Raw genomic sequence first — 17,668 nt, forward strand, 5'->3', positions numbered from 1 at the left:
ATTAGTATTATCAGTTATTTGGAGAGCGCCAACAGACTCTGCAACGCTATAAACATAGGCATGATATGCAAGGTAACATTTCTAGGGATCAAGTTGGTAGAGGGCCCTGCCGAGACTTGCACTGTTGTACTCAGCACTTATGAAGGTGATCTACAAACAGATGGGCTCATAGGCTTAGCTAAGGGGGTTCAAGGAGATAACAAAGGAGGACAGGAACTGGGGTTAGGAATGGTTAGTGTAGGTTGTATGCATCCCTGAACAGTAGAGTATTTAGGGAGTGCTTGAAACTTTCAAAAAAAGGGGAGAGTCTTGTGGAGCAAGGCAGAGAATACCACATGGTAGGGGCCAGTCTGGAGAAGTCCTGTAGCCGGGAGTGTGAGGAGGAGAGGAGGAGGTCGTGAGCAAAGCAAAGGGGACAGGAGGGAAAGTATCTGGAGACAAGGTCTGAGATATAGGGGGGAGCAGTGCAGTTGAGGGCCTTGTATGTCAGAGTAAGAATTTTGTGTTTTATTCTGGAGGCTAGAGGAAGATAGTAAAGGGATTGGCAGCAGAGGAAGAGTGACATGTAAGGAAGACGAGCCTTGAAGAGGCATTCATTATGGATTGTAAAGGAGCTAGACGGCAGCTAGAGAGACCAGATAGGATGGAGTTGCAGTAGTCAAGGTGGGAAAGGATGAGAAAGTGGATTAAAATCTTAGTTGTGTCTTGTGTAAGGAAATGTTGAATTTTATAGACGTTTTTAAGGTGGAAGCGGCAGGAATTGGCCAAAGACTGAATGTGAGCAGTGAAAGAAAGATCTGAGTCAAGTGTGACCCCAAGAAATTGGGCATGCGGGGTAGATCTAATGATGAAGTTGTCGATAGTTATAGAAAAATGGGGGGTGGAGATTTTGGAAGAAAAGGGGAAAATAAGAATCTCAGTTTTGGAGAGATTTAGCTTAAGATTGTGAGAGGACATCCAGGATGAGATATGAGAAAGACATTAGCAAGGAAGGAGATAGGTCTGGTGTCATCAGCATACAAATGATATTGAAACCCATGGGTCATTATTAAGGAATCTAATGATAACATGTAGATTGAGAAAAGGAGACAAAAGACAGAGCCAGGCAGTACCCCAACAGAAAGTGGTAAAGGGGCAGAGGATGCCCCAGAGAAGGCTAGAATAAAGGTACAGTTAAACCGGTAGGAAAAAAACCACGAGAGGGCTGTGTCACAAACGCCGAAAGATTGGAGGGTTTGGAGCAAAAGAAGGTGGTCAACAGTATCAAAGGCTGCAGACAGATCGAGGAGGATTAACAGAAAAAAGTAGCCTTTCGATTTTGCTGTAAGTAGGTTGTTGGTAACCTTAACGGTTGCTGTCTCTGTGGAGTGTTGAGAGCGAAATTCAGATTGCTGTGGGTCAAGGAGGGAGTTTAATGTAAGGAAATGTGATAGACGTGCATAAACTAGCTTTTTAATACATTTTGAGGCAAGGGTAGTAGGGAAATAGGGCAGTAGTTTGATAGAGAGATCTTTTGACGATAGGTGTGACTAGTGCATGTTTTAGAGATGAGAGAAATATATTAGTGCTGAGGGAGAGGTTGAAAATGTGTGTGAGTATAGGGGTAAGGGTAGAAGAGAGGGAGGGGAGTAGCTGTGAGGAGATGGGATCGAGGGGACAGGCAGTGAGGTGAGAGGACAGAATAAGGGCAGAAACTTCTTCCTCAGTAACAGGGTAAAAAGAGCTAAATGTATGGCTATGTCGGTTTTGGATGACTGAAAGTTTTTGAGGGGGTTGGAAACTGTAGTATGTTGAGCGATGATTTTGTTTCTGGTGGAATAAATTTTGTTATTGAAGTGGCTGGCAAAATCTTGAGCTGAGAGAGAAGTTGTAATAGGAGGTAGGGGTGGGTGGAGAAAAGTATTGAAAGTAGAGAACAGACATTTTGGGCTTGAAGAAAGAGTAGAGAAGGAACCTTGCATAGAAAGGTTAAGGCCAGAAAAGTAAGAGTTCAAGATGAACTTGTAGTGAATAAAGTCAGCTGAACTCCAAGATTTTCTCAGCAGTACGGGAACATCTGTGTAGGTAGTGTGTCAGAGGGGTATGCCAAGGCTGAGGATGAGTGTGTGACTTCCGAGCTATGTTACTAGGGGCCAAATTGACAAGGACCGATGTAAGTGTGGAATTGTAGCAGCAGATAGATTGGTCAGGGCAGGAAAAGGAAGAGATGGAAGAGAGCAGAGGCTTGAGAGAGCTTGAGAGCTGTTTCTGATCTAATGACTTAATTCTTCTGTGGAGTTTGGTGTGAGGGGTAGTTGTAGGGAGTGATGTGATGTTGCAAGTGAGGAGATGAATGGTCAGAAAGAGGAAAAGGGGAGTTTGTGAAGTTAGAGATAAAGGTGCAACGAGAGGAAAGTAAAATACCCACACCACCTCCTTGTCTATTTCCAGACCTAGGAGTGTGGCTGAATTGGAGACCCCATGTGACAATGCAGCAATATAGATGATTATATATTAGTATAGATATATATTTAGGAATATCTATTTAAAAATACAAAGAACATATTCTGCTATGTGCAGAACATTGGAATGTCAGATTTTTACTGTAAATACACAGTTAGACACTTTATTAAAGATCAATATTTCTTACAGTGAGTATTGAAAAGAATCACTACCCTTGAAAATAATCACATTTTGTTGCTTTGCAGCCTGAAATAAAGACAGACACAGTTTTTGTTAATCCAGTTGTAATTACTCAGTGGAACTTATAACATCCAAGTGAAACATATAACACCAGCATGTCAGGCAAAAATAAAGACAATTAAAAAACAGGATCTCTGAGTTGGAAAAAGGATCACCCCCTCCAAAAATTACTTGTAAACTCAATCAGGTGTAGCTAATCACCTTCTCAACGGCCCACACAAAGCCATTTGACCTTCAACTGTGATCAGCTGTGGGCATATTGATTAGCTCAGCATGAAAAGAGCTTTCCTGGAGCATCTCAGTCCCTGGTAGTGCAACTGAAGCAAACAATCAACTATGGGTGGCAAGGCACTGTCAAAAGATCTCTGGGATAATGTTGTGGACAGGCACAAGTCAGGAGATGGATACAAGAAAATATAAAAGGCTGTAACATTCTGTCTTTCCCTTTAAGAGGTGTGAATCAATCCGCCTATATAATGCAGCTGTTACTTCATTACCATGCTTGGTATTGAAGTTTGAACAGCTTCTGCTCAGCCTGCTTCATTTTTGTTAGAAGCTTATTTCTCAAAGTTTTCTCTCTTCTGTTGATATTAATTTTTCAACTTACTACATAGGAGTACTTTTGTTAAAGTTTCCTTCTACAAGAGGATTTGGATTTCCCTACTCCTGCTTACCAGCCGCCTGCAGAGATTTACAGCGTTTCTTCATTTTCACTTCCTGTCATCACTTAGCAGTTCCCAGCAGCACTTCCAGAGTTTCACCTGTAGCACTGCTGTGTCTTCACATTCCTTGCCTGCAGTTCCTGTTCCGTGTTCCTCTCACCTCACACTGACTGCTGCTGCATCTTACCGGATTCCATCTCCTCTGACCGGTCAGTCACATTTTCTTTTGAGGGTAAGATCTTTCCTCACGTTTACTTATTGTTTATTAACCTAGGTTGCTGTTAACACTTCTGCAGATTTCTATAGACTTGAATTTATTTGGCTTTTGAACCATAATTCCTACAGTCTTACCAAACATCACTTCAAGTCTCTTATATTAAATTTTACTCATTAGGAAGTAAGTTATTTGTACAAGCTTTGCATCTAGCTACTTCTATTTTAATGAGACATATCCTTACATAAAATACTATGTTTAAATATTCTTAAAGGAACAGAACTACATATTTATATTATGAACTTATATCCTGCAATAGGGATTAAGAAATTGATTTCACATCTACTGTTCGTTACAAAGGTTTATCAATGCCTAGAAGCACCGTGAAGTCTATTATTAAGAAGTGGAAGGTATTTGGTATAACACAGACCCTCGCTGGATCAGGACGTCGCTCCAAACTGGATGAAAGAGCCAGGAGGAAACTGGTCTGAGAGGCTAGCAAGAGGCCCACAACAATCAGTTGCAGGAATTTATGACAAAGATTGGTCATTGTGTGCCTGTGACAAAAATATCACAAATTCTCCACAAATGTGGCTTGTATGGGAGGGTTGCAAGAAAAAAGCCACTCCTTAAGAATTGCCACATGCAGTCATGACTGAGCTTTACCATAACACACCTAAGAGATTCTGAGGCCCTATGGAAAAAAGGTGTTATTGTCAGATGAGACTAAAATTGAATTATTTAGCATCAACAACAAACGATATGTCTGTAGGGAATCCAATACAGCTCACCATCCAAATAACACCATACCTACAGTAAAGCATGGAGGTGGTAATATCCTGTTATGGGGGTGTTTCACTTGTCAGGATAGAAGGAATAATTGATGGGGCAAAATACCGTCAAATTCTTGAAGAAAATCTGCTGCCCTCTGCCAGGAAGTTGTCAATGGGAAAAAGGTTTACCTTCCAACATGACACTGACCCACAGCACACAGCAAAAATGACCACACAGTGGTTGAAGGAAAAAAAGGTTAATGTCCTGGCATGGCTTAGTCAGAGCCCAGACTTAAACCTCATTGAATATCTGTGGCATGACTTGAAGACTGCAGTTCATAAACGGTCACCATCAAATGTAACAGAATTGGAGCAGTTCTGCAAAGAAGGGTGGGCAAATATTGCACAGTCTAGATGTGCAAAGTTAGTGAGACATATCCCAACAGACTAAAGGCTGTAATTAAAGCAAAACGTGGTTCAAAATACTGACACAAGGGGGTGATCCTTTTTCCAACTCAGTGATTCTGTTTTTGACCGACATGTTGGTGTTATATCTTTTACTTGGATGTTATAAGTTGCACTGTGTAATTACAACTGGATAAACAAAAACTGTGTCTGTCTTTATTTCAGGCTGCAAAGCAACAAAATGTGATTATTTTTAAGGGGGTGAATATTTTTAATACCCACTGTACATATGCTTTTATATATTGGGCGCGATCCGATATACGGCGTAGGTTTCAGCGCAAGCGAGGGAACCCGCGCCGCCCGTAATTTCACCTCGCACATTGGGGTATTACATATACCCCGCCGGCAGTTCCTAAAGTGCCGTAAGTCGGATAAACTAGCGATGTCCAGAAATAAGCGTAACTACAAATTTCTGGAGTCGCTAGTGACTTACGGCACTTTAGAAACTGCCATCGCCTAAGAAAACTTACTAAAATTTTAAATCTCCCGTAACTGTCTAATACGCCTCCCAAAAATAAGCCCTACACGTATACCCCTATATCCGCAATCCCCCCTCTCACTCCTAAAAATAAATATATTAACCCCTAACCCGCCATAGCCCACAACGCAATAAACCTATTCTAGTATTAACCCCTAAACCGCCATAGCCCACATAGCCTATTAAATCTATTAACCCCTAATCTGCCGCCGCCAACGTCGCCGCCACTATAATAAAGTTATTAACCCCTAAACCTAAATCTAACCCTAACACCCCCCTAACTTAATTATTATTTAAATAAATATAAATAATATTACTATTATTAACTAAAGTATTCCTATTTAAAACTAAATACTTACCTATAAAATAAACCCTAAGATAGCTACAATATAATTAATAATTACATTGTAGCTATTTTAGGATTTATTTTTATTTTACAGGCAACTTTGTATATATTTTAACTAGGTACAATAGCTATTAAATAGTTAATAACTATTTAATAGCTACCTAGTTAAAATAATTAAAAACATACCTGTAAAACCTAAGTTACAAATACACCTAACACTACACTATCATTCAATTAATTAAATAAATTAACTACAATTAGCTAAAATTAAATACAATTAACTAAAATAAACTAAAGTACAAACAAAAACACTAAATTACAAAAAAAAATACAAGAAGTTTAAACTAATTACACCTAATCTAAGCCCCCTAATAAAATAAAAAAGCCCCTCAAAATAATAAAATGCCCTACCCTATACTAAATTACAAATAGCCCTTAAAAGGGCCTTTTGCGGGGCATTGCCCCAAAGTAATCAGCTCTTTTACCTGTAAAAAAAAATTACAATACCCCCCCAACATTACAACCCACCACCCACACACCCCTACTCTAAAACCCACCCAATCCTCCCTTAAAAAAACCTAACACTACCCCATTGAAGATCACCCTACCTTGAGCCGTCTTCACCCAGCCGGGCACAAGTGGTCATCCGATCCGGGCAGAAGTCTTCATCCGATGGGGCAGAAGAGGACATCCAGACCGGCAGAAGTCTTCATCCTATCCGGGCAGAAGAGGACATCCGGGCCAGCAGAAGGCATCATCCAAGCGGCATCTTCTATCTTCTTCCATCCGACGAGGAGCGACTCCATCTTGAAGACATCCGGCATGGAGCATCCTTCCAGCACAACGGACTAATGACGAATGACGGTTCCTTTAAATGACGTCATCCAAGATGGCGCCCCTCGAATTCCGATTGGCTGATAGGATTCTATCAGCCAATCGGAATTAAGGTAGGAAAAATCGGATTGGTTGATTTAATCAGCCAATCGGATTGAAGTTCAATCCGATTGGCTGATTGGATCAGCCAATAGAATTGACATCGCATTCTATTGGCTGATCCAATCAGCCAATCGGATTGAACTTCAATCCGATTGGCTGATTAAATCAACCAATCGGATTTTTCCTACCTTAATTCCGATTGGCTGATAGAATCCTATCAGCCAATCGGAATTCGAGGGACGCCATCTTGGATGACGTCATTTAAAGGAACCGTCATTCGTCGAGTAGTCGTCGTGCTGGAAGGATGCTCCGCGTCGGATGTCTTCAAGATGGAGCCGCTCCTCGTCGGATGGAAGAAGATAGAAGATGCCGCTTGGATGAAACCTTCTGCCAGTCCGGATGTCCTCTTCTGCCCGGATAGGATGAAGACTTCTGCCGGTCTGGATGTCCTCTTCTGCCCCATCAGATGAAGACTTGTGCCCGGATCGGATGACCACTTGTGCCCGGCTGGGTGAAGACGGCTCAAGGTAGGGTGATCTTCAATGGGGTAGTGTTAGGTTTTTTTTAAGGGGGGATTGGGTGGGTTTTAGAGTAGGGGTGTGTGGGTGGTGGGTTGTAATGTTGGGGGGGTATTGTAATTTTTTTTTACAGGTAAAAGAGCTGATTACTTTGGGGCAATGCCCCGCAAAAGGCCCTTTTAAGGGCTATTTGTAATTTAGTATAGTGTAGGGCATTTTATTATTTTGGGGGGCTTTTTTATTTTATTAGGGGCTTAGATTAGGTGTAATTAGTTTAAACTTCTTGTAATTTTTTTATTTTCTGTAATTTAGTGTTTTTTTTGTACTATAGTTTATTTAATTTAATTGTATTTAATTTTAGCTCATTGTAGTTAATTTATTTAATGAATTGAATGTTAGTGTAGTGTTCGGTGTATTTGTAACTTAGGTTTGGTTTTCTTTTACAGGTATATTTGTAATTATTTTAACTACTTAGCTATTAAATAGTTATTAACTATTTAATAGCTATTGTACCTAGTTAAAATAAATATAAAGTTGCCTGTAAAATAAAAATAAATCCTAAAATAGCTACAATGTAATTATTAATTATATTGTAACTATATTAGGGTTTATTTTATAGGTATTTAGTTTTAAATAGGAATCATTTAGTTAATAATAGTAATATTATTTAGATTTATTTAAATAATAATTAAGTTAGGGGGGTGTTAGGGTTAGACTTAGGTTTAGGGGTTAATACTAGGATAGGTTTATTGCGGTGTGGGCTATGGCGGTTTAGGGGTTAATACTAGGATAGGTTTATTGCGGTGTGGGCTATGGCGGTATAGGGTTTAATACACTTTATTAGTTATTGCGGTGGGGGATTGCGGTTGACACTTAGATAGACATTGCGCATGCGTTAGGTGTTAGTTTTTTTTTTGCAGGCATTTTAGGGAGTTACGGTGCTCCCATACTCAGCGCAAGGCCTGCTACGGCTGCTTTTTATAGCGAGGTGAAAATGGAGTAAGATTTCTCCATTTTCACCACATAAGGCCTTGCGCTGGATATTGGATACTGATTTACGACGCGGTCCCATGTTAGCTTATGGGAGTAAAAATTGCGAGCGAAGGGTGAAATATACGAGTGTAACTTGTATGCTACGCTGTATATGTGATACCAAAAACTGGCGTCGCCGGCTTTTGCAGGTGACGCTGCATATCGGATGGGGCCCATTTTCGTCTACCCAACTGCAAAGGGCTCCAATGCACTTTTATATATATATATATATATATATATATATATATATATATATATATATATATATATATAAAAATATATATATATATATGTGTGTGTGTGTACATATGTATTTATGTGTTATATTTGTCTGTAATTACATATATACACATATAAATACATAAATACATCTGTAAACACATATAGACATATATATGTATATATAAATAAATACATACAGAAGCATATTTAGACATGTATATGTATGTATCTTAATGTTAAAGCCCTTTGTCTGCCTTTTTTCTAACAACTTAGACTTCATATCCTTGAGCCCTTATAACTTTTTTGTGCAATACCTGACATGTGCAAACACCCACGATAAATCCTTTTTCACTTGCGCGAAACTGTTAACGCTCCACATGTAATCTAGCCCTGTATCTTTTTTATAAATGATTTCCTTCCTCTTGCTGTTATACATACAGTCCCTTGCAATGGAGATATTGCTATTATCTCCCAGAGACACAGGTATCCAGCTCACAAAGTGTCACAGTTTTTTTTATTAAGGATTTTGAAAAAAATACTTAAAGGGACACTGAACCCAATTTTTTTCTTTTGTGATTCAGATAGAGCATGCAATTTTAAGCAACTTTCTAATTTACTCCTACTATCACATTTTCTTCATTCTCTTGGTATCTTTATTTGAAAAGAAAGAATGTAAGTTTAGATGCCGGCCCATTTTTGGTGAACAACCTGGGTTGTCCTTGCTGATTGGACAGCACCAATAAACAAATGCTATCCAGTGTCTGAACCAAAAATTGGCTGGCTCCTTAGCTTAGATGCCTTCTTTTTCAAATAAAGATAGCAAGAGAACGAAGAAAAATTGATAATAGGAGTAAATTAGAAAGTTGCTTAAAATTGCATGCTCTATCTGCATCATGAAAGAAAAAATGTGGGTTCAGTGTCCTTTTAAGGAAGCAGGCTCTGTTGTCCTTTATACACTATCGCCTAGATTTAGAGTTCTGCGTTAGGGTCAAAAAGCAGCATTAAGGGGTCCTAACGCTGCTTTTTAACGCCCGCTGGTATTTAGAGTCAGGCAGGAAAGGGTCTACCGCTCACTTTCTTTCCGTGACTCGAGGCTACCACAGATCCCCTTACATCAATTGCGTATCCTATCTTTTCTATGGGATTTGCCTAACGCTGGTATTACGAGTCTTGGAAGAAGTGAGCGGTAGAGCCTCTACCGACAAGACTCCAACCGCAAAAAAAAGTCAGTAGTTAAGAGATTTATGAGCTAACGCGGGAACATAAAGCTCTTAACTACTGTGCTATAAAGTACACTAACACTCATAAACTACCGATGAACCCCTAAACCGAGGCCCCCCACATCACAAACCCTATAATAATTTTTTTAACCCATAATCTGCCGCTCCGAACACCGCCGCAACCTACATTATACCTATGAACCCCTAATTAGTGATGTCGCGAACCTAAAAATGTGGGTTCCCGAACAACGAACGCAAACTTCCCCAAAAGTTTGCGAATCGGTGAACCGGGCGAACCCCCATTGACTTCAATGGGCAGGCGAATTTTAAAACCCACAGGGACTGTTTCTGGCCACAATAGTGATGGAAAAGTTGTTTCAAGTGGACTAACACCTGGACTGTGGCATGCCGGAGGGGGATCCATGGCAAAACTCCCATGGAAAATTACATAGTTGATGCAGAGTCTGGTTTTAAGCCATAAAGGGCATAAATCACCTAACATTCCTAAATTGTTTGGAATAACGTGCTTTAAAACATCAGGTATGATGTTGTATCGATCAGGTAGTGTCACCCCAGTGTCACTGGGGTGACACTGTGCCCTGGCAGGCAGGCCCTGAAACGCACACGTGTGAAGGAAACTGACTGCTATTATTTAACACAGTCAAAAAATGTTTTTTTTTTAAATCTACATTACTGTTACACCAGATATGAGTTGCACTGGGGTGACACTGTGCCCTGGCAGGCAGGCCCTGAAACGCACACGTGTGAAGGAAACTGACTGCTATTATTTAACACAGTCAAAAAAGTGTTGTTTTTTTAAAAATCTACACTACTGTTACACCAGATATGAGTTGCACTGGGGTGACACTGTGCCCTGGCAGGCAGGCCCTGAAACGCACACGTGTGAAGGAAACTGACTACTATTATTTAACACAGTCAAAAAAGTGTTGTTTTTTTTAAATCTACACCACTGTTACACCAGATATGAGTTGCACTGGGGTGACACTGTGCCCTGGCAGGCAGGCCCTGAAACGCACACGTGTGAAGGAAACTGACTGCTATTATTTAACACAGTCAAAAAAGTGTTGTTTTTTTTAAATCTACACTACTGTTACACCAGATATGAGTTGCACTGGGGTGACACTGTGCCCTGGCAGGCAGGCCCTGAAACGCACACGTGTGAAGGAAAATGACTGCTATTATTTAACAGTCAAAAAAGTGTTTTTTTTTTAAATATACACTACTGTTACACCAGATATGAGTTGCACTGGGGTGACACTGTGCCCTGGCAGGCAGGCACTGAAATGCACACGTGTGAAGGAAACTGACTGCTATTATTTAACACAGTCAAAAAAGTGTTGTTTTTTTAAATCTACACTACTGTTACACCAGATATGAGTTGCACTGAGGTGACACTGTGCCCTGGCAGGCAGGCACTGAAACGCACACGTGTGAAGGAAACTGACTGCTATTATTTAACACAGTCAAAAAAGTGTTTTTTTTTTTAAATCTACACTACTGTTACACCAGATATGAGTGGTGGCCCTGGGCAAGTGGGCACAGTATACGCTGTGAGCCTGACACAAAAAAGCAGACTGATGTTTCACAGTCCAAACATTTTTTTTTTTTAAAATGTACACTTACACTACTATTAAACAAGATATGAGTGGTGCCACTGGGCAAGTGGGCACAGTATACTCTATGAGCCTGACACAAAAAAGCAGACTGATGTTTCACAGTCCAAAAAGTTTTTTTTTTTTAAATGTACACTTACACTACTATTAAACAAGATATGAGTGGTGGCACTGGGCAAGTGGGCACAGTATACGCTGTGAGCCTGGCACAGACGCTGGCAGGCAGGCAACTGCAATTAGATTACACAAGCAGACTGATGTTTCACAGTCAAAAAAGTTTTTTTTTTTTTTAAATTTACACTACTGTTACACCAGATATGAGTGGTGGCACTGGGCAAGTGGGCCTGGCACACACGCTGGCAGGCAGGCAGGCAACTGCAATTAGATTACACTAGCAGACTGATGTTTCACAGTCAAAAAAGGTTTTTTTTTAATAATTTACTCTACTGTTACACCAGATATGAGTGGTGGCACTGGGCAAGTGGCTTGGCAGGCAGACAACTGCAATTAGATTACACAGGGAAAAAAACAAAAAACAGACTGATGTTCTAGCCCTAAAAAGGGCTTTTTGGGGTGCTGTCCTTACAGCAGAGATCAGATGAGTCCTTCAGGACTGTAGTAGACACTGAATACACTAGCCTAGCTATCAATTTACCTATTAAATCAGCAGCAGCTACACTGTCCCTCCTCTCACTAAGAATGCAGCTTCCAAATGAATCTAAAATGGATGCTGTCTAGGAGGTGGGAGGGTCTGGGAGGGAGTGTCTGCCGCTGATTGGCTGTAATGTGTCTTCTGACTGTGAGGTAAAGGGTCAAAGTTTACTCAAAGATGAAGAATATTGGGCGGATCGAACATCGCATATGTTCGCCCGCCGTGGCTAACGCGAACATGCTATGTTCGCCGGGAACTATTCGCCGGCAAACTATTACCGACATCACTACCCCTAATCTGCTGCCCCTAACATCGCTGACACCTATATTATATTTATTACCCCCTAATCTGCCCCCCCACGTCGCTGCCACCTACCTACACTTATCAACCCCTAATCTGCCGACCGGACATCACTGCCACTAAAATAAATGTATTAACCCCTAAACCGCCGCACTCCCGCCTCGCAAACACTATAATACATTTTATTAACCCCTAATCTGCCCTCCCTAACATCGCCACCACCTACCTACAATTATTAAGCCCTAATCTGCCGCTCCCAACGTCACCACTACTATAATAAAGTTATTAACCCCTAAACCTAAGTCTAACCCTAACCCTAACACCCCCTAACTTAAATATAATTCAAATTAAAAGAACTAAATTTACTATCATTAAATACATTAATCCTATTTAAAACTAAATATTTACCTATAAAATAAACACTAATAGTTACATTGTAGCTATTTTAGGATTTATATTTATTTTACAGGCAACTTTGTATTTATTTTAACTAGGTACAATAGTTATTAAATAGTTAATAACTATTTAATAGCTACCTAGTTAAAATAATTACAAAATTACCTGTAAAATAAATCCTAACCTAAGTTACAAATACACCTAACACTACACTATCAATAAATTAATTAAATAAATTACCTACAATTATCTAAACTAAAATACAATTAAATAAACTAAACTATAGTACAAAAACAAACACTAAATTACAAAAAATAAAAAAAATTTACAAGAAGTTTAAACTAATTACACCTAATCTAAGCCCCCTAATAAAATAAAAAAGCCCCCCAAAATAATAAAATGCCCTACCCTATCCTAAATTACAAAGTAATCAGCTCTTTTACCAGCCCTTAAAAGGGCTTTTTGCGGGGCATTGCCCCAAAGTAATCAGTTCTTTTACCTGTAAATAAAAATACAATACCCCCCCAACATTATAACCCACCACCCACATACCCCTACTCTAAAACCCACCCTATCCCCCCTTAAAAAAGCCTAACCCCCCTGAAGATCACCCTACCTGGAGCCGTGTTCATCCAGCCGGGCACCGATGGGCCAGAAGTGGACATCCGGAGTGGCAGAAGTCTTCATCCGTTTGGGGCAGAAGAGGTCCTCCAAGCGGCAGATGTCTTCATCCAAGCGGCATCTTCAATCTTCAATCAACCGGAGCGGAGCCATCTTGAATCCATCCGACGCGGAGCCATCCTCTTCGTACGATGTCCTAAGTCTGAATGAAGGTTCTTTTAAATGACATCATCCAAGATGGCGTCCCTCGAATTTCGATTGGCTGATAGGATTCTATCAGCCAATCGGAATTAAGGTAGGAAAAGTCTGATTGGCTGATGCAATCAGCCAATCAGATTGAAGTTCAATCTGATCAGCCAATAGAATGCGAGGTCAATCCGATTGGCTGATTGGATCAGCCAATCGGATTGAACTTCAATCTGATTGGCTGATTGCATCAGCCAATCAGATTTTTCCTACCTTAATTCCGATTGGCTGATAGAATCCTATCAGCCAATCGGAATTTGAGGGACGCCATCTTGGATGGCGTCATTTAAAGGAACCTTCATTCGGACTTAGGACATTGTACGAAGAGGATGGCTCTGCGTCGGATGGATTCAAGATGGCTCCGCTCCGTTCCAGTTGATTGAAGATGCCGCTTGGATGAAGACATCTGGCGCTTGGAGGACCTCTTCTGCCCCGATCGGATGAAGACTTCTGCCGCTCCGGATATCCACTTCTGGCCCATCGGTGCCCGGCTGGGTGAACACGGCTCCAGGTAGGGTGATATTCAGGGGGGGGGGGGTAGTGTTAGGTTTTTATAAGGGGGGATCGGGTGGGTTTTAGAGTAGGGGTATGTGGGTGGTGGGTTGTAATGTTGGGGGGGTATTGTATTTTTATTTACAGGTAAAAGAGCTGATTTGATTACTTTGGGGCAATGCCCTGCAAAAAGCCCTTTTAAGGGCTGGTAAAAGAGCTGATTACTTTGTAATTTAGGATAGGGTAGGGCATTTTATTATTTTGGGGGGCTTTTTTATTTTATTAGGGGGCTTAGATTAGGTGTAATTAGTTTAAACTTCTTGTAATTTTTTTTTATTTTTTGTAATTTAGTGTTTGTTTTTCTTTGTACTATAGTTTAGTTTATTTAATTGTATTTTAGTTTAGCTAATTGTAGGTAATTTATTTAATTCATTTATTGATAGTGTAGTGTTAGGTGTATTTGTAACTTAGGTTAGGATTTATTTTACAGGTAATTTTATAATTATTTTAACTAGGTAGCTATTAAATAGTTATTAACTATTTAATAACTATTGTACCTAGTTAAAATAAATACAAAGTTGCCTGTAAAATAAATATAAATCCTAAAATAGCTACAATGTAACTATTAGTTATATTGTAGCTATATTAGGGTTTATTTTATAGGTAAGTATTTAGTTCTAAATAGGATTAATTTATTTAATGATAGTAAATTTAGTTTGTTTAATTTAAATTATATTTAAGTTAGGGGGGTGTTAGGGTTAGACTTAGGTTTAGGGGTTAATAACTTTATTATAGTAGTGGCGACGTTGGGGGCGGCATATTAGGGGTTAATAATTGTAGGTAGGTGGCGGCGATGTTAGGGAGGGCAGATTAGGGGTTAATAAAATTTATTATAGTGTTTGCAAGGCGGGAATGCGGCGGTTTAGGGGTTAATACATTTATTATAGTGGCGGCGATGTCCAGTCGGCAAATTAGGGGTTAATAAGTGTAGGTAGGTGGCGGCGACAATGGGGGGGCAGATTAGGGGGTAATAAATAGAATACAGGTGTCGGCGATGTTAGGGACAGCAGATTAGGGGTTCATAGCTATAATGTAGGTTGTGGCGGTGTCCGGAGCGGCAGATTAGGGGTTAATAATAAAATGCAGGTGTCAGCAATAGCGGGGGCGGCAGATTAGGGGTTAATAAGTGTAAGGTTAGGGGTGTTTAGACTCGGGGTTCATGTTAGGGTGTTAGGTGTAGACTTAGAGAGTGTTTCCCCATAGGAAACAATGGGGCTGCGTTAGGAGCTGAACGCTGCTTTTTTGCAGGTGTTAGTTTTTTTTCAGTAAAAACAAATACTATGGGCGCCTGAAAAGGCAGGTCTTATTTTTTAAAAATATGTAAGCCTATTAATTGAGAAAATATGTCTAATTTCCAAAAAATAAAAGAAAAATGACAACAGCCAATATAATGAATGGTAAAATATATAATTTAATCATAAATAATTCATAAGTATAAATGAACAAGCTTGTATATATTTAAAGTACCGCTATTGATGAGGTTTTTTTTCAGCCAGCTCAGTCCCATTGTTTCCTATGGGGATATCGTGCACAAGCACGTTTTTCCAGCTTACCGCTAACGTAAGCAACGCTGGTATTGAGGGTTGAAGTGGAGCTAAATTATGCTCAACGCTCCCTTTTCTGAGGCTAACGCAGCCATTCAGACAACTCGTAATACCAGCGTTGTCTTAAGGGTGCGCTGGAAAAAAAAGCCTTGTTAGCACCGCGGGTCTTTACCGACAAAACTCTAAATCTAGGCGTATATTTTTTATAGTATTCTGTTTTTAGTAATAACATTGTGTTATGAGTATCCCTGAAGTACTAAATTTTCCAAACATCTGTGTATCGTTTCCTCTTTAAATAATAGTGTCCACTTAAAAGAAGCAAAAATGGCAGTATGATGAGGATACATTGGACAAGAAGCTTATGATGTTCATTCCTTACCTACATATGGCAGACTGACTGTAAGCTGGTCCTTCTGTAGCTGTCAGCGCTTGCCCAACCTGCGTCTGTGTCAAACCTAGAGACAAGCGTCGGATTTTAAAATCCTTTGCAAATTCCCGAATCTCTTCTAGGTTTATTCCATCGTCATCATAACCTCCAGCATGTTGTTCTAAAATATAAAAATAATAAAAAGTTAAATCTATTATGTAATTTGATTGAATCTATTTATATCAATAATGATAATTAGAAATAAAGTGATTTTTTTACACAATGGGACAGAACATGCTAAGTTTCTAACAATTTTTGATTGGATTATGCACAATTTTATGATTACAGGATAGCTATTTGCCCTACAAAAAAAAGATCCTATTTCTTCAAGCTTGTTTAATATGATGCTACAGAACCAGCGCAATGATTAGCTTAATATTCGTCATTCATATAATAGAGGCTTCCAATAATTGCAAAGTAAACATATTCAGTAATTCCAGAGATATTTAGCTCAAATATGGCAAAATACTTATTTTTATTTGCTCACAAAAAATGTAATCTTTTTTATTGTGCTTCTCAGTGCCATATTGACATTTTTCTTCAGTAAAAACTTAAATTATGCTTACCTGATCATTTTCTTTTCTTCAGATGGAAAGAGTCCACAGCTGCATTCATTACTTTTGGGAATTCAGAACCTGGCCACCAGGAGGAGGCAAAGACAACACAGCCAAAGGCTTAAATACTACTCCCACTTCCCTCATCCCCCAGTCATTCTGCCGAGGAACAAGGAACAGTAGAAGAAATACCAGGGTGAAAATGTGCCAGAAGAAAAAAAATAACAGACGCCCCACAGAAAAAATACGGGTGGGGAGCTGTGGACTCTTTCCATCTGAAGAAAAGAAAATTATCAGGTAAGCATAATTTATGTTTTTCTTCTTAAATGGAAAGAGTCCACAGCTGCATTCATTACTTTTTTGAAAACAATACCCACTGAATGCAAAAACGGGAGGGTACAAGAAGCGTCCCATTTTGAGGGCACCAGGCCTGAAAACCCCCACCCAACAAAATCCCGCTTCGTCCGAAGCCGAGAACAACTCTGAAAAAAGGAAAAGGCCCACAGCCTTGCTAGAGACCGCAGGAACTAGACTCGACGGAGCCAACAGCCTTCAAGAGACATTGTCCCCAGCAGTCAGTCTCCAAACAACACACCCCTTACTAAAGAAAAGGAACAAACTACAGTATTCTTCCACAAAGAAGAAAAGGCACGGAGAAAATATGATTGTATTTGAAAAGCGCGGCTAATACCACTTGAGGGACTGCTCATTTTATCAACCTCGCAAGGGATCGAACGTGCAACCCTCGGTTTGCTACAGTGCAGAGTAGCCACAGTGCATTAGTATGCTGAGCTAGCTTCCAGCTAGCATAAGGAACTCCAGAAAAAAAACCTAAAAAGGGCACAACGAGTCCTAAATAAAAACACAGAACAAAAACCAGAGAAACCAGGTCAGGCTAACAGAGACCAACCAGTCTCATAGAAACAAGGGGAGTCAACACCAAGACCCCAGAAATACAGAAACCACGGGATAAGGCCGGGAGTCTGAAACAGGGAGAGGATCTTCCCCTAACACAGTCCAACCTCTCTCTAGAAAGCAACTGAAGTCGAAGGTCCCCAAGTCGCAAAAAGGTATCTCAGAATACCGAAATATTCAGAACGAAACCTCGTGCAGCAAGCTCAGATAGGTCTGACGAACAACACCTGAAGCAAAAACACTGCAGTATTAGCTAACCAGCAGATAACGTTGCAGGCT

General features: G+C 40.0%; 1 protein-coding gene across 1 annotated transcript in view; it reads right to left on the bottom strand.

Moving 5' to 3' along the window:
* POU6F1 (POU class 6 homeobox 1) overlaps positions 1-17,668 on the bottom strand; it is a 392,830-nt gene that overhangs the window by 52,165 nt on the left and 322,997 nt on the right. Inside the window, exon 10 of the mRNA XM_053708223.1 lies at positions 15,873-16,041. Within this exon, the coding sequence (XP_053564198.1) occupies positions 15,873-16,041 (169 nt within the window). The remainder of the gene's footprint in view (positions 1-15,872; positions 16,042-17,668) is intronic.

This window comes from Bombina bombina, chromosome 3, assembly GCF_027579735.1.
Source record: "Bombina bombina isolate aBomBom1 chromosome 3, aBomBom1.pri, whole genome shotgun sequence".
Taxonomy (NCBI): Eukaryota; Metazoa; Chordata; class Amphibia; order Anura; family Bombinatoridae; genus Bombina; species Bombina bombina.